The 20,193-nt window shown below is 38.2% G+C and overlaps 1 protein-coding gene across 5 annotated transcripts in view; it reads left to right on the top strand.

Annotated features, from left to right (window-relative positions):
- Window positions 1-20,193, top strand: part of DISC1 (DISC1 scaffold protein) — a 184,977-nt gene that overhangs the window by 52,542 nt on the left and 112,242 nt on the right. For all 5 annotated transcript variants that reach the window (XR_013777150.1, XM_079330312.1, XM_079330314.1 and 2 more), the window contains exons 4-6: window positions 2,177-2,327; window positions 5,599-5,728; window positions 9,932-10,167. Coding sequence is in view for 4 of the 5 variants with exons in the window: in XM_079330312.1 (XP_079186438.1) it covers window positions 2,177-2,327; window positions 5,599-5,728; window positions 9,932-10,167 (517 nt within the window). In the remaining variant the exon portion in view is untranslated. The remainder of the gene's footprint in view (window positions 1-2,176; window positions 2,328-5,598; window positions 5,729-9,931; window positions 10,168-20,193) is intronic.

Here is a 20,193-nt window from a genome sequence, read left to right as displayed (position 1 = left end):
ATGGTTCCCTGCTCTGCAGCTGGCACTGAGGCACTTGGGTCTCTCCATGCACTGAAGATATCAGCCAGGTCAAATGGCAGGGATCTCCTCTCCTGGAGAGGATTCTAAAAGCTGAGTGCTGCAGTGTTCAGCTCAGTGGTGCTGGAGTCTCTTAAGTGCAATGCTGAAAAGCTATAAGGGTAAAAAAATCATTTAGTGCAGAGTGATAAGTGGATATGAGCAGCCATATTACTTATAGGATGCCAGTGGAGCAAATTATTTAGAAACGTCTGTTAGTAAAAACTAATTGAATACTGTGTAGATTGGAATATATGAAGTAGGATGCAGCCAAGACTTAATGAGAGAGAGAGGAGGAATTGGCATGTGCATTCCCTCATCTGTTTTCCTTCCCAAAATAGTGTGTTTCTAGGGCCAAGAGGGGTAGGAGCAGAATGATGAAACTGGACACACAAACACAGTTAAGCGTAATTATGTCGAAGAACAATGACAACGTTGTTTAATAGCTATAGAGGTTTGCCATAACTCTCAGGAAGCCCAGTGGAGAATGGTGTGAGTAAAAGGAAGTGTTTCCATGTGGTTTGGCATTCAGTGGTCACTGGTCACTAGCCAACCCTTTCAGCCCTTACTATTGTTTGTAACAGTGGTATTTTCGATGGCTGAGTTGGAAATGCCAAGTGGCATATTAGCATGCAAGTGCTGATATGTTTTTCTGGTCAAAATATGGGGTTGGGAGTCTCAGCTCAAATTTCAGTTTCCATGTAGTGGTTGGGATAGGTTGAATCTACTTAGCTGTGGCCCCTGAGAAATGCATCACAGGTGTGGTTCACCTCTACCGCTTTGCAGGAATAGTATGCACATGGTTACATGTGGGGTAGGGAGATCATTTCAGCAAGGGCCTTCTGACATTTTGCACGTCAATGACAACATGAAAGTAAGCTCACCCTGGAACAGTGTGCTGGGACAGGGGAAAGATCAAGTCTAGTAAGGTCTCTGTCTATATTCTACCCTGTTGTTGCAGAAGCAGAATAGAGATCAATACTAGTGATGGATTATGGTAAAAATGCAAGATTTTGCTAAACCAGCGAATGTAAGCAACTTCTTGTGTTAAATCCTCTCAGAGGATAAGGAAAGAAAGTAAGCAATAAAAAGCATGCACAGATGGATGCTATTCTAAAAGTAACATATTGTATTGAAAATGTTAAAAGGATTGCTAATCACACTAAATTGTATGCAGTGAGGTCACAAGCAGAGTACTGAACTGTAAAGGTTTTCCATTTGTGGGTTAGCTCGAAACTCTCTAATTTGACTAATGTATCATCAAAGGTGTTCTTTCTTGGATAGCAGGCTTGTTAACTGTCATGTATGTGATTTTGTTGGTATAGTGGCACAATAGAAGATACATGTACTGCATTAATAACTAGTAGTTAGAATGATTTTCCTTTGTTTTCTATACAGGGACAGAAAGCAACTAACTTGCATAGAGGAGTGGTTAGTCTAAGAAATGTGTAGGGTTATGGTAGAATCAAAGAAGTCTCTTGGGGACTACTGTTATTTTAATTTAAAGTCGAAGGTAAGTATTTTTTGTTTTGGATGATAAACTGAACATAATTCAGGAGAGCCTGGAATATGATAATTGTTTAATTGCTATATTTGCATTTTCTGCTGAAGTATACTACTATGTTGTATGTGATTCTTCAGTTCTTGACCTAATAACAATACAACTTTTTTATGAGGTCAAAATTTAAATGTGGAACTGCTACTTAAGTTTTAAGACAAATAGAAGAGTAGTACTTTTTCCTAGAATTTAATTCTCAGTTGTTACTCTAGGAAGAGCATGGATGATAACTTTGAGCCAGTTTTTTGGAGCCCTGTGAAATTAAAAAGTGCTGGGAGGCTTGCAGTTTTGTCCTTGTCATAGAAAAAAGTAGCTTGGCATCTTGGTTATTTGATATTTTACATTGTAGTCTTGTTAACTTGTCCTTGAGCAGAACAGGCTGACATATTTTAAGAAGAGGAAGAACTATCAGAGAGGTGGATTTTACTTTTTGTTGAGAGACTATGTTTTTCCCCCCCAGGTAAAACAGGACTTTTTTGGTAAAATGACCCTTTTGTCACTGTTTAACTTTTTTTTTTTTTTTTTTTTTTTTTTTTTTTTTTTTTTTTTTTTTATTTCTAGCTGATAAATTTAGACGGAAACTGGAAGAACTGGAGAAGGAGAAAAATTCCTTAAAATTTCAGCTTCCATCAAGGCATCCCTCAGTTAGGAGTTTTTTGGATAGGTTCATGACCCAAGTTCAGGCAACACTGCACTGGGCTGGTGATCAGTGGTAAGTTTGCTGATTTATTATTGTGTAAAATAATGCTTCTCTTTTTCTCAAAATGCAGAATACAACTTATGAATAATTATAATAAAGAGTTTTAATGACACTCTAACATATTCTTATGGAACTTGTTTATGAAAATCCCACCCTGCACCCCCCTTTTTTTTTCCTTTCTACAATTCTTTCAGAATTACCCTAAAAAATATTGCCCATGATGAACTGGGAAATGAAATGGAAGGTTTCTCACTGATGTTGAGTGGGAATGGGATTGAATCCTTGACACAGCAGCTTGAGCATACAGCAGCAGCGCAGCTTGGGCAAAGCTTCCCTGGGGAGTTAATTCTGATGCTCCCTTTCAGGCTATGAAAGGATATTTAAATATAAAGCAAAAACCAGATTATTTTTTGATATGAATAGATCTTCAGGAGCTTCCTTTTGTGTGCCACTTCTTAGATAGCAATATTGAGCTCATCGCTGTACAAAGTCATAGAAATAAATTCTAAACCTTGTCTTGAAGGGACAGCTTTAAAGATGGGAGGAATGCAAGATGTTTTGGATGGCCCAAGAGGGATAGCTTAGGAAAAAAAAAATAGTCTCTTTCTTGGTCTGTCTTCATCCTTACCTCTAGTTACTGTTGTTATAAATGGATACTTTCTAAGTATTGAAAGCTATTCTCAAATGCAATAGCACAAATGAAAGAAGAGAACCCTTTTGTTTTCTGACAACTTGTTAATATAAAGGTTGCAGTGTGCTAGTCAATACCTTCATGTGTAATTTTTGATAGGCATGAAAATTAGATAAAATCAGTACAGATAACGATTTTTTTTTTGTGAAATTGGAGAATTTGAAGGAATTTTTGGCCTCTATTTATAGCATCTAGTAATGAAGGAGGTTAAAAAGAAGCTGCACTCCTTCAGAGCTGTTTTCTTCTACCTTCTGAGGCTCTAAGAGGCTGTTTTACCATTTCCTAAAGACTAGGATACACCATTCTCTATTTTGTCATTAAGATGTGTTTGGTCTATGTATTAATTTGTAACAATGATTTTGGCATTAGAGGTAGTATTGTCTTGTTTGTCATAGAAATTGAGTGACTAAAGCATCCCTCAGAGTTTATTTTTGTCCTGTATAATGTATATATGATGCTTTTATATATGAAATAGATGTTATAATGTATTTATTAAAGTGTTCCTGTTCTTTGGATGATTAGATCTGTAACTCTTCTCTTTGCACAGGTTTGAGCAGCGCCATTCTTCAGGGTCAGATCCTCTTCCCTTTTCTGCCTTGTGCACAATCCTTTCTTTGAGCTTAAGTTCAACTTTGTTGTGACACCCTTTTACTTACTTGCTTGATTCTTGTAGCCTTTTACACTGCTTTTTCTGTGGTCTGACTTACTGATACAGCAACAGTACCCTTTGTCTTCTATACAAGGATTTAAGTTCTTTCTGTTCTAGCAGAAACTGTACTATTTTTAGATAGTACAGTGGAAAACATAACTGCTTCCTCAAGGAAAATTTGTAGTCTTCAGTTTTTGTTTTAATTTGGAATTGGAAGACTTTTTAACTTTCCAAGTGAAAAAAAATTAAAAAATGACCAGACTAGCCTCAGAAGACCAGATCATTGCAATTTTACTGTAGCTGAGTCAATCTCATCTTTTTGTAAGAAAAGTATGTATGGCAGCTTATTTAAAATATGAAGCTGAAGTTCATGCCCCAGTTTTGTTTCACTTGGTTAAATTATGAGATGAGTTTTTAAATGAATGCATTTGATGTTGACACAGAATATGGGGGGCATGTGGTGGGAGCCAGTTGGTTATGTTTAGTTCAGGAACAACAAATACTGTGATTGTGCAATTAGACTTGGTGAGATCAAAGAGATCTTGTTTATCTTCCAACAGTACCAAGCAGACAGATACACATGGAATTTCCAAGAAGGTTCTGAAAATAAACTAAATAAACATTATAAATGTTTATAATGATTTTTTTTTTCTAAATTTTGATCAGCCACTTGGAAATTTATTACATACCTCTCTAGGAATGATGTAGCTCCAGCTTGAAGAAGATGGCTTCAGAGCTGCTGGCAAGTGTGGTTGATTGGAGTCACAGGAACCTGTAATGATTGTAAGGCACAGTGATGCCCTAGCACCTTTTAACAGGGATGTCTCTTTGGTGCATGCTGTTAATACAGAAATGCAGTTACACTGTCATTATGTCTGTCTTGCTTAATGATACCTATGTTAGTGCTGAAACTTTTTTTTGCTTTTTCAGTACATTCTGCAACCCACAAAGAGGGAGTAAAGCATGTGTGTCTTTTGCTGGTCCTGCAGAGTAGATGAAAACCTCTTCTTTTGCACACTTGTTAAACACCTGTGCATGGAGATCATAACTGTGTGATTAATCATGCTTAAACCAGACTTATGATGCATGTTTTATATGTGGCATGGATGTATTTGCTTTGCAAGATTACAGTGGGAAATCATGCCTCAAAGCACTTTGAGACACAGCACTTTTTAAAGAAGATACTGAAATGAATCTGTACTCTTTATGTGGAGATGCACGCACACATCTCTAGAGGTGGACACAAATGCATTTGCCCTTTACAAGTGCATATGCCCTTGCGAGGGAACATGAGAGGCAAAATGGATTTGCATTGCTTGCAGGTGCATTTTGAGAAGCTGGTTGTGGAATTGATGCTTAACATAATGTGCTGATTACCTTGGAGTCCAGTCATGCAAAGATTTACAATTGAAGGTTGTACAGATGACTGGGAGGAAGCTCACTGATTATGATTTTGAAAGAACTCACTGTGCAAGAGAGAACTAAAATCTGGCATTGTGGAACAAACACTCCAGATGATCTCTAATGTAGTCTCCAAAAGCTGACAGAAGCTGCAAAAATGACTTTGGCAAGTTTCTAAACTTCTGTCTAAGAGATTTTTCTCTGTATTGATAGAAACTACATGCCATAGTTTTGTCTCTTTCAAGGCAGTGATGGATAAATTTCTGAAATACGATAAAGCTGGGGGAAGCCTGAAGCTATAGAAGCTTTTCATTTTCTTTCTTCATCGTGTTGTAGAAACAGTGTAAATGTTTGAGATAATAAAGGAAGCTATGCCAAGGAAGAAACATCTCTTGTTCTCTAACTGTATGTGTTCGAAATGTAATCATTCTGGTGGTGGAGTGTTATCACTCCAAAGGCAACATTCAGCATTCTGATCTGCTTGAGACACTGAAACTCGTGAAAACCACTAATGTTTACCTTTGGTTGTGTCTTTTTCAAAGGGTTAGACACGAAGAAAATGGTCTTTGTCATGAAAAAGAGCACGGAGTTCTGAGATCAACTTCCCAGGAGAGGACGCAGGTTTCGGCCACCAAACGAAACCAGCTTTTTCAAGAACAGAAACGTTTACAGGTAACAGGGCTGCAGAGCTGGGTATGAGAGCCAGTGCTGTGTGGGGAAAACCTTGTAAGCTGTCACACAGAATTAAATAAATTTATTGTAATAGCGACTTTGCTTCTGTGTAGTAATTAGAGCCTTGGCTGGAGTCCAGTTGATAATCTAAGTGATGATTGGAGATGGCAGCCACAGGAGTTCTGTTAATCTCATTACAGAAACGCAGAGCTGGAAGGTTTGGTGGCTTGTGTGCATGCTTAAACTTTCCTCATTATCTTTGTAAGCTGCTCTTTGTTATAATTTGACATTTTAATGTTACACTGATCTTCAGAAGTTTTTATTTGAAGACAAGAAGTTTTCATCCGTTTCCGGTTAGAATTTACTATAAATACATGATTTACCAGCTTTTATTCCTCAAAGATGATTGATGCTTTTCATAAGGATGAAGGAATCATCACGGAGCAGTCAGCATTTGCTAACAATAGCTTTTCAATGACATGTGATGTCACAACGTGATAGTTTGGCAAATGGAATGTTTCAAGATGGCATGAGTCCAATTTTAAGTCTGCAAATCTTTTAAGCAAATTTTAGCTTTTTCTTTTTACCATCCTTCAGAAATCTCAATGTACTGTCTAGTTATGTGTTTTTAAGACTTGGTGATCACGCTCAGTGATGTGGTACCTTAGAGAGCTAGTAGACCTAGTTTTCATTTTTTTCTCTGTGGTCTTGGCTTGTAATCTTTTTTTGTGATATTTTCATTCCTTTGGTGGATCCAATAGCATAGTAATCTCTGTGTGTGCACACACATAAATTTATATGTATAAAAATCCTCAAAGAAATAGAGAAAAACATTTTATGTGCAAAATTGTACTTAGGTGAAAAAATGCCTTTTTTATCCTACTCACGGCCTTTGCATTTTTTAGGCTTATTTCATCAACCAGTAAGAGGAGACATAATATAGTTCAGCATTATCAGTATGCAGAAATCTTTTTTAATATAGATATTCAAGAGCCATCTCAAGACACTGAACTGAAAACTGCTGTACTTAAGATGCCACAACAGCTAATTTTTACACTTGCTCAAGCTGAATCTTTATTCTTCTATAGCTATTCTAGGGGAAAATTAACCACACCATTATATAGACATGTTATTTATTAGAATTTTACCAAAATTACCAGGGATTCAAGGTTCTGGGGAAGGCTGATCTATGGTGATTGTTTGTAGCCAGGAACCTCTAGAGATTACTCCTGCCCAAAATCTTGCATGATCAAAAGTAATTTTTTTAAAACGTCCCTCAGCCTCACTTTATTTTATTTTTTTCTCTGCCCTCTGTCCTGTTGGTTTTGTGTTTGTCTTCAGGGATTTTAAAATTGTGGCAGGATCTATAGTTTATGTATAAATGTTTTTGCTGCAATCTCTACTTCATGGAGACCATCAGTCCAAAAATGAAGCTAGAGATACACAGTCAGTACTGATTAGCTGCTGTGTTGGAAATCCCAGTTTAAACTCAAATCTGCAAAGTAAAACTCCAGTTTATGTTTAGTGAGATGAATATCAACTACTACTCCATGCTGAGACTTTAGGCTCTTTTTGTGTCTCTGGAGGCTGACCAAGAGCACACTAAAGACTTCTTGGCATTTCTGGAAAAGAATGTGAGAGAATTCCAGTTTACTGATTAAAATTTCCGTGCTCACAAGAATGCCTGTGAACTATTCCTGAGCAGAGCAGCTTTCTTTCTGTGAATGCAGATTGTGTGCTTCTGCTATCTATTTATGTTGTACATTTCAGAACTAAAAGTGTGATTGTAAAACCAGATCTCGTTCATCTTCCTTTCTGTTCCCATGTAGGTTGTTTATTGCAGTGATTGCAATTACTACATTTGTACAGAATATGGAGGTTTCTGTATTAAGTAGGGCCTATTAAGATTTTGGCAGTATTCCCAAGCCAGTAACACAGAGACAAAATTGTCCTTTGTGCACACTAAAAGCCTAATTTGAGACTGAAAGAAACAAAACTGGTGTTTTTGGTCTGCTGACCTTTCTGTCCTTGACAAATTCCTGTGGGTTGAAACATGGGCCACACCAGTCTCTCCTTGCTATATCTAAAACCTAGCATGCAGGACTATTGTAAGTTGAAATTTTGGAGCTAGTGAACCTTTGAGTATGCCAGTACCATTTCTTCTTGTTCCAAATAATACTTGAAAATGTGGTTACAGTGCAGCAATCTTGAAAATATATTTGTTAACAAAATTAGTGAACTAAACTTCATATAAATTACATTGAAAGCATTAAAATTATGTTAAGGTTATGAAGTAAAGCTCTAAAAAAGCAAAGAAATGCTGATCTGTTATCTGTGCATAGTAAATATGTTTTATAAGAGTCTATAATATTGAAGTATGACTTTCCCCTCCCCCCCAGATCTCTACCTCATACATAGCTGAAGTGTCTGTTCAGATATTCAGAATACCATTTTATCTTCATTACTCAGTATTTGACCCCAGAACCCTTTTACTGTATGCCACTCAAACCTTCTTTTGAATATGAATTTATTAATTTGTGGGCTCTTTTAATAGTATTAATCCACATGGCAACTTAGTGATCCAAAGCCACTTAATTTTATCTCTGCGACACCATTTTGGGTGTTACTGCCATTTGCTCAGATGCAGAATGGGGAAGTGAATTGCCATAAAAAGCCATATGGTGTTTCTAAAGTCATTTTTAAAATACCTAGTTATTTACTTATTAAAGATTTGGTTTTGGGTTTCTGGCTCTTTGATTTTCATTTTTGTTTTTAGTTGGACTGAATGTGATCAGAGTTTGATATTGAGCTTTGATTTCTGTTGAGAGCCTTTAAGATACCATGTCAGAGATCTCTTGCAGGTTGTATAGAATTGATGAACATATGGTCTGTGGCCATGGGTTGAGATAATAGTTTAAATGGCTTCCAGAGTTTCACAGAGACAGTAAGAAATGTGGGAATAGAATCAAATACTCCAGTATGACATTCATCTAGTTTGATGACAGCTTAACCTCAGCAACCCAGATTCCTTCAATAAGTGCTGCTTCCTGGGATGCAAGCTGTCTGTTGAGCTTTCAAGGAAAAACCTGTGCAAGGATGATGTATAAATTCATAAAGTTTATTTTTTATTTTGGTCTGCTCACTTCAGGAAAGATGTGAGCATGTCCAGAGAGGGTGAAGGGTCTGGAGCACAAGTCTGGTGAGGAGCAGCTGAGGGAGCTGGGAGTGTTTAGTCTGGAGTGACCTTATCACTCTTTACCTGAAAGGATGTTGTAGCCAGGTTGGTCTCTTCTCCCAGGTAACAAGTGACAGGACAAGTGGAAGCAGCCTCAAGCTGTACCAGGGGAGACTAAGATTGGATATGAGGAGTTTATTCACTGAAAGGGTGGTCAGGCTTTGGAGCAGGCTGCCCAAGGAGATGGAAAAGTCACCATCCCTGGAAATGGCAAAGAAATTACTTGACGTAGCACTTGGTGCTGTTTGGTCAAAGGTTGGACACAATGATCTTGGAGCTCTTTTCCAGTGTTAATGATTCTACAGTTCTATATAGAATTCTAAAAATTGTATTTTGCTCTTGAAAGAAACATCAATATCATAACACACACAATTTGAACTTCTGGAAAAGTGAGTGCAACTGAGGTTGAAGTTCTTTGCATTTTAAGTCAAGGGAAGGAGTTTGTACTTTTAGTTAAAATGAAATGTTAATTATCAGAAGGGCTGGTTAGATAGTGATTCTATGCTTGCATCCTGTGCTTCGTGTCAGATTGGAACTATTAGACAAGCCATTTTAGGGATATTCTGCAGGATAAATGTTCATTCAGTTTAGCTACCAGTCTGTAGAACAAGACTGTTGCCATGGGTGATCCAACATTTGCTTTTTGGTGGAAGTTCTTAGCTTGTGAACTTGGGAAATACCTATGTATTTTAAAAGTGAAGGGGGACTGACAGTAGGTGTTGGAAGAGGAGTGTGAAATGTGGTGCTGAAATGGAGGAGGTGAGTTTCAGACTGCTAGAAGCACTAGAGTTTCTGAATACATCTGACATAAGAATTTGCTGTGTCAGCAAGAGGATGTCTTATTTAATGTTTGCTAAACTGGAAAAAAATAGTTCACACTACTTCTGACACTTGTACTGTTTTTTCTTAGGGGCAAATGGGTTTCTTTTATAGGATTCATAGTAAACTTTGGTTTCTGTTCTATGCAGAAAGAAATTGAAGATCTCCGAACAAGACTGGCCATATTAGAAGGAAAAGATCAACAGCTGAGAAGAGAAATTGAAGAACAAGATAGGCTTATTCAGTTACAGGATTGTGAACTGGCTGCTTTACTTGGCTGCATTTCTTTAAGGGAGCTGCAGGAAATAAGCAAGGCTGTGGATGACACTTTGGCATCCTCGTATCGAATTCCATTCAGTTTAGATCTTCCAGGAGCAATAAAGAGGTATTTAAATTTAAATTTAGATGTAGAGTCTTGTATCTTCCTGCATGTTCTGCTGAATTGGCTGCCAGTTGTTTTTTTCGTCATCGTGCCAGCTAATTATCTGGATTTAAACACTTTAAAACTTTCTAAGTTGTAGTATTGATGTACTTCCTCAGAAGAGTTTGTAGTTATTTGAGTGTCTTGCCCTTAATGTTCTCTTATGGTGAAAACTCACCTACAGAAAGCATGTGTCCATCAACTGTTAATTTCTATCATCAGCTTACACTATTTCTTGTTAACAGGTGGGATTTTTTCCCCAGTTTGATAATGCAGTAATTAAAACATATTTCTCACAGCCTGAAAGTGTGTACTAGGCACCATTCAAATAAATATTAGAGATGCTTCTTGCTTTCATGAACTTTTAATTATAATAAACTTTTAATTATAATAAAGTGTGATGAGCAGTGCTAGACTCAGCTGGTGGACTCGAGGCAGTGGGGAAGAGGATGCAGCATGAGTAATTTTGGGACACTCACAGTTAAAGGAACAGTAGATGGATCCTTTAAATGGAAAAGTAGCTACTCTTGGCAGTATTTTGGAAATAACCTCATCTTTATTTAAAAAAGCAATTGAAGTACTGAAACTGTACTGGGCATTGGTGATGGGACTTTGAAAGTGCTACTGCTACTGTGTCACCAAGAGAAAATAAAATTCCTATTTATCCTAACATACTTTTCTTTCAGATAAGCAATAACTATGTTGCTTGCATTTTTTTTCTCCCATCATATTTATTGGATTTAGTTTGGTTGTATTATCATTCATGAGAAATTGCTGCTCATATGTGCTAATTTATACAGATTTTTTTTTCAAAGTCAGCAGAACATTTTATAGAGGACATATTTTTCTTTTGACATGTGTTTAAAATTTGAAATTAGTTTATGGGAAATGGTTTCTTGCATTAAGTTTAGCTTGTTTAAATAATATCTTATACCTGTGTTTCTGAGATTGAGGAGTAAAAGATCTTAAGCAGTCTGTCTGAGAAACTGATTTGAGTTTTCTTAGTTTTGGATTTGCTTATGAAAGAATCTTCAGATTGGCTTTTTTTTTCTCTCATTGCTGCTGTAATATTTGAGTTGCACTTACCTCATTGGGAAATTATTTAAAAATGAGTTAAATAGTATGGGTTCAGGAGGAGTTTTCTCTGAGTTGTTTGCTTACTAGCACCATGAATAGCACAATCACTTCAGAGGAAAATAGGCATTCATTATTCAAAGTCAGTTCATAACTGAAATGAAGATCTTAAAATAATTTCTTTCTGTTCATTTTTAAAAGATGAATGAATGAAACTGCTATGTTTTTGGGTTTTTTTTGTTGGTTGTCTTTGTTGTCACCAGTGGTTCTGCTGTCATTCCCATAGCTGGAGTTCTGCTGTTGGGACTCTGGTGGATTGACCTTGGCTGCACACCAGGTGCTCAGCAAGCCACTCTATCACTCCCTCTTCTCAGCTGGCCTGGGGAGACAAAATAAGATGGAAAACAATCCATAGGTTGAGACAAGGCAGTTTACCAAAGCAAAAGTGAAATGTTGCCTGCATGCAAAAGTTTTATGCTCTTCTTTCCTTCATCAGGTGATGTTCAGACACTCCCCAGGAAACAGAGCTTCAGCACATGTAGTAGCTGCTCTGCAAGACAAACCCTGGAAATAATGAATGTCCCTGCTTCCTCCTCCTTTTGTTAGCTTTTATATAGGCAGACATCCCAAACATCCTAGAGTATGGAATGTCTCTTTGGTCAGTGGGAGTCAGATGTCCTGGGTATGTCCCTTCCCAAGATTTTGCCTATCCCCAGCCTACTGCTGGTGTGGGAGGGGTGAAGTGTTGGAGAATGGGTGCTGATGCTGTGCCAGCACAGACAGGTGTGTTATCAACACCTTTCCAGCCACCAATGCAAAGCACAGCACTGGGGGGGCTGTTGTGGGGAAAGCTAACTCCATCTCAGCTAACCCATATACAGGGCACATAAATGCAGTTATTTAGCAGTGAGAGTTTATTCAGATTAACAGTGATCTTAACTGATGGGTGGCTTCCTTTTCAAGCAGTGCAGTCTATCATACCTCAGGTACAGAGATTTTATGTCTGAATCCAGGCCTGTTCTCCTTCTGTAAGGTGAAAAATCATCATGCACATAGTAAGACATTGGGTGTGGGTAAAATTCCCATGCGGCTGTGGGCATCCCCTATGTTGTCATGGATTTAAATAATAATTTAGGAGATTACCTTGTTTTAACTTTTGCTCAAAGCAAGGCTGCAATTTCCAAGTGAGATCAGGTAGCTCAGGGCCCGTTCTCTCTGAGTTTTGTATATCTTCAAAGATGGAGATTTTGCAGCCTTGCTAGCTGTCCTGCATTTCACCACCCTTGCTGTAAACTCTTTCTCCTTTGTATTGCCAGAATTTCCATTGTTGCAACTTGCATTGGCTGATTCTAAATGTGTACTTCTTGTGGAAGAAGTATTGTTTATTAGGTAACAGGTTTAAATACTTGGTTGATGCTAGTTCAACATAAGTTTTAAGTTCCAAAGTCTTGGCATGGTTAATCTGAAAGAGATTTTTCTGGAAATGTGCATTTTATTTTATAAATAGTTACAGAGGGAAAAAAAGATTTTCCAAAATTAGAGCTATCTGTGTGAGAAATAAAGCTATTACTCATGCCCTAGAGATCAGTGATTATGTAGAAAGTTCAATATGGATGGGCAGTAAATTGCAAGCTCCTCACCATTGGGCTGCAAGATACTCTGTATTTATTCTAGCAACATTGCTCTTGTCAGTAAAGTACTGCTGTAACATGCTTTTGCATAATTATTTGTTGACTACATGAATTGCATTCAGCGCTGGAGTAACACAGGCAGGGCTAGTGTGAAGCATCTCTTAAGACAATCTGTGCTGTAATGAATTGTATTTGGTGGCTTGCAGCTCACTTAAAGATAAAAAAAATATTCAATATATTGAAGCAAAGTTCCAGGAACATGAGAGGACATATTAATAAAAGAATACTTGCCTGAGTTCTTGCCGTTCTATGTGGAGGAGAAGAGTAAGTCAAATATAACACTGGGACGAGCATTGGTTCTAAGCTTATTTTTCATTTTGAGTTGTTGTCAAGTGTTTTTTCAGGAGTGTTCTTTGTTTCGTATTATCTTTGGTATGTGGTGAACTTTTTAAACACAGAGTGCATTTGTCAATACCTAAAGCATGCTTTGAGATTGAAGATTAAGAAATGTTAGGCACATTACCCTGGGACCTTACTTGAGGGCTGTTGGATGAAGTGGTTAAAGCCTGCTAGTTAATGGGCAAAGAAATATGTTTTGACAGGGAATTCTCACTGAGGTTGAGACTGCAGAATGTGGTCATTTTGCTCATCCAGACAGGCTTAATTGTTCTTGGTTAGCTAAAGGGTATAATCATTATTCTAAAATGGGGAAATTGCAGGGCAAAATCTCAGTTCACTTACATGGGGATGCATGGAAATGTGTTTAAAAGGTGGGAGCAGCTGGTGTTGTGTGCACTGTGACACATGCCAGTGTTTTAACTGAAGACAACATTCTGAAATCAGAGCAAAATGGGTCTGGGTGTTTCAGTGTGAAGCACTTTCTTCTGGAAATTACTTAATGTATCCGGATATAGAATTTTCATATTCACTAGTTGACACCATTTCAGAAATACATGTTTTTAACTAGCGAGACTTGAGTTTTCTAATTATAAAATATGACCATATTAATTATTTGACCTATTCACTACAGTATCTGTTAGTTCCTTTATTTGTTTCTTTCTATTTCACAATATAAACTGGGGAAATATGTTATACTTCAGTTCATATTTAGTTTAATTTAGTAGTTTCTTTGTTTTATCCATATCTGCAGATGCATGTGTCTTTACAGCTTGTCATTCTTAAAAGAAATTGCACAGTTCCATTTGGACTATTGTCTGGGCACTGATGGCTGGTTGATAGAAATTGAATTATATACCTTTCAAAATATTTGAACGCTCCACCTCTTCTTCACATGTAACACTTTTTGATTAGTAGGAGTTTGTTCTATGGTGGATTTGTGAGATCATCTGAAGATAAGGAAATTCTGTTATGGCTGGTGGTGCAAGGAACTGGACTTAATGCCAGTTCACTCTGCTTTTGCAATGCTTGGAGTTCATTTGAGAATGATCAATTCAAAATGAAATCCAAGTACTCAGGGGGGTGTAAATCTTATTTGTTGGAATATGCTCAAAGTATTCAGCAACTTCAGTTGAGGGCAAAGCCTGATAAAGGCAAAAGAGGTGGCTTTTTTTTTTAGAGAGCTTGGTTTACTTGAGAAAAATTGGAAAACAGACTTTGACATAATTTCACATACTAACTTAGGAAAGTAGGATTTAGAATGGGCTGTCATATTTTGTCATTAGGAGAGACTGCTTGCTGCTGTTCAGGGCCCCAGTGGAAATCGTTCTTCTTGTGAGTGGCCAGGTAGAGAGGGCTCACAATCTGGCTGTACTCAGGGATGTGCATTCTCCAAAAGCCTATGGCACCTAGGAAAGCTTGTGTTTCCTTCTTGCTTGTTGGTGGAGACATTGCAGTGATCTTATTGATGACTTCAGTGGGGATCTGGCGCCGTCCATCCTGCCACTTCACTCCCAGGAACTGGATCTCTCGGGCAGGTCCTTTGACTTTGCTCTTTTTAATGGCGAAACCAGCTCCCAGTAAAATCTGGATGATCTTCTCTCCTTTCTCAAACACCTCCATTGCTGTGTTCCCCCACACAATGATGTCATCGATGTACTGCAAATGTTCTGGAGCCTCACCCCTTTCCAGTGCAGCCTGGATCAGTCCGTGGCAGATGGTGAGGCTGTGCTTCCACCCCTGGGCCAGTCAGTTCCAGGTGTACTGCATGCCTCTCCAGGTGAAAGCAAACTGAGGCCTGCACTCTGCTGCCAAAGGAATGGAGAAGAATGCATTTGCAATGTCACTGGTGGCATACCACCTTGCTGCCTTGGACTCCAGCTCGTACTGGAGTTCCAGCATGTCCGGCACGGCAGCGCTCAGCGGTGGAGTCACTTCATTCAATGCTTGATAGTCCACAGTCAGTCTCTATTCTCCATCAGATTTCTGCACAGGCCAGATAGGACTGTTGAAGGGTGAGTGGCTCTTGCTGACCACCCCTTGGCTCTCTAGATCACGGATCATTTTGTGGATGGGGATCACAGCATCTCGATTTGTCCGGTACTGCCGGCGGTGCACGGTCATGGTGGCAATTGGCACCTGTTGTTCAGTCACTTTCAGGAGTCCTACTGCAGAGGGGTTTTCTGACAGTCCAGGCAAGGTGTTCAACTGCTTAATGCTCTCTGTTGCTACAGCAGCTATTTCAAGCTATTGAATTTCTTTGGGTCTTTAAACTGCCCACTTTGGAGGAATTCCATCCCCAAAATTCATGGGAATTCTGGACCAGTCACATTAGGGTGTTTCTTCCACTCATTTCCAGTCAGGTGCACCTCATCACCAAAGTAAAATCCTGTCACACCAGCAATAGAAACAGATTCTACCCCCACGTGTCTTAATGGGATTAATGTGCACCAGTGTTGACCAAGGCCTCATATTTTTCTGGTCCTAATGTGTCAGACCACAGTGTGTAGACACTGGTCTTCCTTGGGAATAACAGTGGGGGATTAAAAACAGAGCAGGGAAAGGAAAGAGCCACTCTCCCAGCTTGGAGGACAGAGCCTTTGCTGGCAGCCTGAATTATTTTGGAGCAAAGGCAGTTTTTTGTCCTTCCAAGCAATGTTATAGAAGTAAAAAGTTGCAGCAGAAGGATAAGTGACGCTTGCTTGAGTATCCACGTGTATGGTGTAATGAGGAATCTGGTTTTCCCTGCTGAGCATCTGGTTTCCCCTGCTTGCTTGAACAGCATCCAGTGGGACACAGCAGCCTATAAAGCCCAGGCCACGTATGTGCGGATTCCTTTGGGTATGTGCACAATGAGATTTACTTCTCTTCAGGGAAAAATGACCAGCTGTCTCAATCAATGTGTGATACTGAATTAGTTTGTATATAATGAAGAGAAACAGCTAGCAGCAATATCCAGGGATGGACCCTTTCAGCCAGTGAAGTAAAATGGGTGTTATTCTTAGGAGAATAATTGCAGCTGCTGTGGGCAAGCTCTAGTTTTTGTGCACTCCAGACAGATGTAGCAGAAGAATGGGGATCTATCGATATGTCAGAAAATCTGGGGAAAGTATTAGTTAGAATGTGATGAACTGCTCTTGCAGATAGCTGTTTGATTGTCCCTTTGTTCTCAGTCTGATTCTCCTGTTCCTGAGAGCAGCTGAAGCAACAGCTTCAGCTGCCCTGCAGCATCAGCTGGCAGAATAGTGGTGGGAAATCCAGCACTGTATGAATGGCTTGGTTGGTTGAAACAGCCAGCTGGTTTGGCTGTCTGTATGGTGATTTATAGCACCAGAAGATTTCTCAATACATGGCAATGAAAATTGAGCTTGTTAGATGGATAAAGATGCCAGCACCATATTCAGGTGTCTGTAAACTGATTGTGTCTGTTGGAGTGATTTTATGTAAAAACCCCAAAACCATACTGAGATTCTGCCTCTGCCCTTGTATTGCTGGCATTTGAAAAACCATTTTATTATTAATACTTAAATTGTGAAGTGTCTTCCCATGCCCCGATTTTTCTTCAAGTTTCCTAACTGAAGCTACTGTCTGGCAGCACTCAGCAGATAAGGGTTGACTCAGTTTTGAGTTTTTGTGTGTGCAAGAGCTAGACAGGATGATGAGTTTTGAAAGTACACTTCCTATAGGTGTAAGTCTTTGAGAGCTGGCAAAGGCAAGTACAGTCACTGAACAGCCTATGAGTCAGTGAGAAACCCTATTATACAAACATTGGGAAAGTATATTTCCAGTTCTTGAAAAATTCTGAGTGGGGAAGCACATGTAGTGAAGCAATCCTTGATGTATAGTAACAGTGAGGAAATAGTACTCTGCAAATGATAGCTTGAAGAAGGGCAAATTTCTGGAGATAAAACAGCTCTCTGATTGCTCAGAGGTAGGTGCAAAATTTTGGGTTCTCTTTCATATTCCTTCGAGAACTTTGTACATTGAAATGTGCAGAAGGTGTGATGCTGCTGTGCCTTAAAGTACATCTCTTGATAGTCGTTGTCTCAGACCAGATTAATTTTTGAGGTTGGAAGTTTTCCAAGGTGAGACTTTGCATTTTACTTCTAATTTAGGTGACTGGTCCTTGCAGCTGCCAGAAATTTCATTTTCATTATGAGTTAAACACTACTTTTCTTTCCTTGTGTTTAATGTCCGAGTCCTTTACTCAAGAGCACTCTCAGGTTTAGATAGAGAAATTGGATTTTCATCACATCAGCTGAGCAGAAATTTTGTATTTTTATAATTTTTTTTAACTAGCTCTCTATAGAAGTTTTCCATGAGCTGCATTGTTGAAGAAAAAAAACAGTTTATTTTGAAAACCCTGACTTAGGTTTAAAGGGTGATTCTACTTCCCATTACAAAGATATGTTACTGTGAAAATATCATTAAGTCCTATGGATCGTTGCACAAAGGTGTAAAGGAACTTATGTGCTTGGCTGAAAAATTGCTTTTTTGGTGTGGTGATACTCAGATGTGTAGCCCAGACATGCTTATGAAACCATCACATAGAATGAAATATCTCATATCTTTATTGATTAGATAGAACCAAACTGTGTGGTAGAGAGTTGCAAAAGCAAACCAAAAGTGGTGGTTTACTGTTGTAAATTCAATGCATTCTAGCTCTGAATGTCCTTAATTGAGCAGAAATGTAGGAGTACACAGTACAGCAATGCCCTGTAGGTCTTGTCCTGATAAAAAATCTGCCCATGGTATCTGTAAATAGTGATCTGTTAGTTTTCCTCAATAAATATTTGGTAAGGAGTATTTAATCTCTTTCTTATTTTTCTTTAGTCCTAGTTGTACATGTCTAGCTTAAAGATGCCTCTTGTTAGATACAGTTTTGTTCAAAGCTCTTTTCTTCTGATTTGTTTTCAAAACTTTCTGAGATATAGCTTTTGAGGGAACTATAAAAATACAAGGAAGTTATTGATTTGATTTTATATGGTGGATTTCTTCCCTAAAGGCACAGTCAAGTCCATACACTGAAGTTTTGGTGGATTATTGCCTTGATCTGTAGCAGACATTTACACCAAATGTTCCCCAAGTATCACTTCTTTTTTTTTTTTTTTTCCAAGGGACTGGACAAAAGTATTTTTTGAAGGTCAGCCTCTGTTTCCTGCTACAAGCAAGATTACAGGTGTAGGCTTGGTTTGTGTATTTTTGTCTAATAGAGTATAGCTTCTTGTGACTCCAGAATTGGAGGAAGAATAATGTTAGAAGACATAAAGATGTAAAAGCCATGCTCTCTGCAGGTTGTGATCATGAGAATGAGGTTTTTCTTTGCAGGCAGTCTCATTACTCTGGGCCCAATTCGAATTGTAAACTGTTTAAATTTGCTGGTTTTATCTTGGAGGGAATATATATTTATATGAATTGAGGGTTCAGCCCATCGTGCTTTCTGCATACAATCTGAGCGTGGGCTTCTAGGCTGTTATCCTTGAATTAGAAATTCAAATATGGGTAATTTTAAATTGTTCTGATTTCTGCTTAGTTTTAAAGAAATTAAAATGCTTTCTTGCTTAAGCACTGTATTGTGGTGTGAAGATTAGGAGTGTAATGACATATAATAATTTTTTTGGTGATGTAAAGGAGAAGATTTGCTTCCGAAGGATTTTTTAGTTGTCTTTCAGTGTCTTCAGGCAGAGATCAAAGATGGCAGTTCAGTTTCTCTATGAAAAATATGAATTTTTATTACAGGATTTGTTTTATACTGGTACTCTGTGTGTGTGGTATGTTCTGTTGTGTGGATACAGAAACTATACCTTTTGTTGCTGTATAAAAATTTTATTACTAATATGGAGCTGTTTCTGTTTAAGCAGTGTGTATATTTATATATACTGGGTGTGGAGAACAGCATGAATTTCCTTTTGCCCATTTGCATTCTTTGAATTTTTTCTTAGGAATCAAAACATAAATACATAATAGCTTGTATGCAAAGGAAGTATACTAGCATAGTGGAAGGAAAATCATTCAGAAACATGCCTTCCTTTAGGAGAAAGCCATTCTTCCCAGTATTGTACTAGTTAGCCTTCCTTTGAACAAAGCCACTTCCACAGTATCTGTAATTCCTGCATGCAAATTAAAACTTCTCAGAAGATTCTTGAAAAGTAAGTTTAAAGAATAGGTATTATCAACTTCAGTTCTTGAACATGCAGCATTCCCACACTCTCCTACAGCTCTCCAGCCAAAGTCCATGGTTTGTCCAAGTATTGCTTCATGTGTCATCCAGAAATTGCATCATTTCTCACCTCCTGTTTTCCTGTTCTAGTCTAGCCTGTACACAACGATACACTCCAGGATGTAGCACATGTACATCCCTTTTCTTTTTTCTTCCTAATGAATCCCAATGTCTGTAAGTCCATGGCATGTCATTTAAATATAAATATTTAAATAAAAGGCCTGTGTGGCCACCTGCATGAATGAAGATACTGTACATGATGTGTAGATTGTTGTGGGTTCTGCAAGTGTTAAAAACCTTTCTTTTCCTTCGTATTTAGTCAGCTAAATTTGTGTTAATTGAATTTCTATATTACTCTAGTCCTTTCATCAACTGTGTCAAGAGCTTTGCTTTCTCTGTGATGGAGTTAGCTTACATTGAATTTGAGAAGTAAGTTCTAAATGGTCCCCATAATGGATTGCTAAGACTGTGAGGAGAAGCTGTCAAATTCTTGATTAGCTGTTCTGTCAGAGAAGAATAGCAACAAGTCAAAACTATGGATGCCTTCCCAGGCAAGATTTTAGTGTTATTCCAAAGAGCTCTTTCTAAAGCCATTTACCCTTGAGTAATACCTAAAGCAGCTTTTAAGCAGACAGAATACCCCTCTTAAAATGAAATGTGATGCTCCAG

This window comes from Erithacus rubecula (genome assembly GCF_903797595.1).
Source record: "Erithacus rubecula genome assembly, chromosome: 2".
Taxonomy (NCBI): domain Eukaryota; kingdom Metazoa; phylum Chordata; class Aves; order Passeriformes; family Muscicapidae; genus Erithacus; species Erithacus rubecula.
This window is presented reverse-complemented; position numbering and strand designations above follow the sequence as displayed.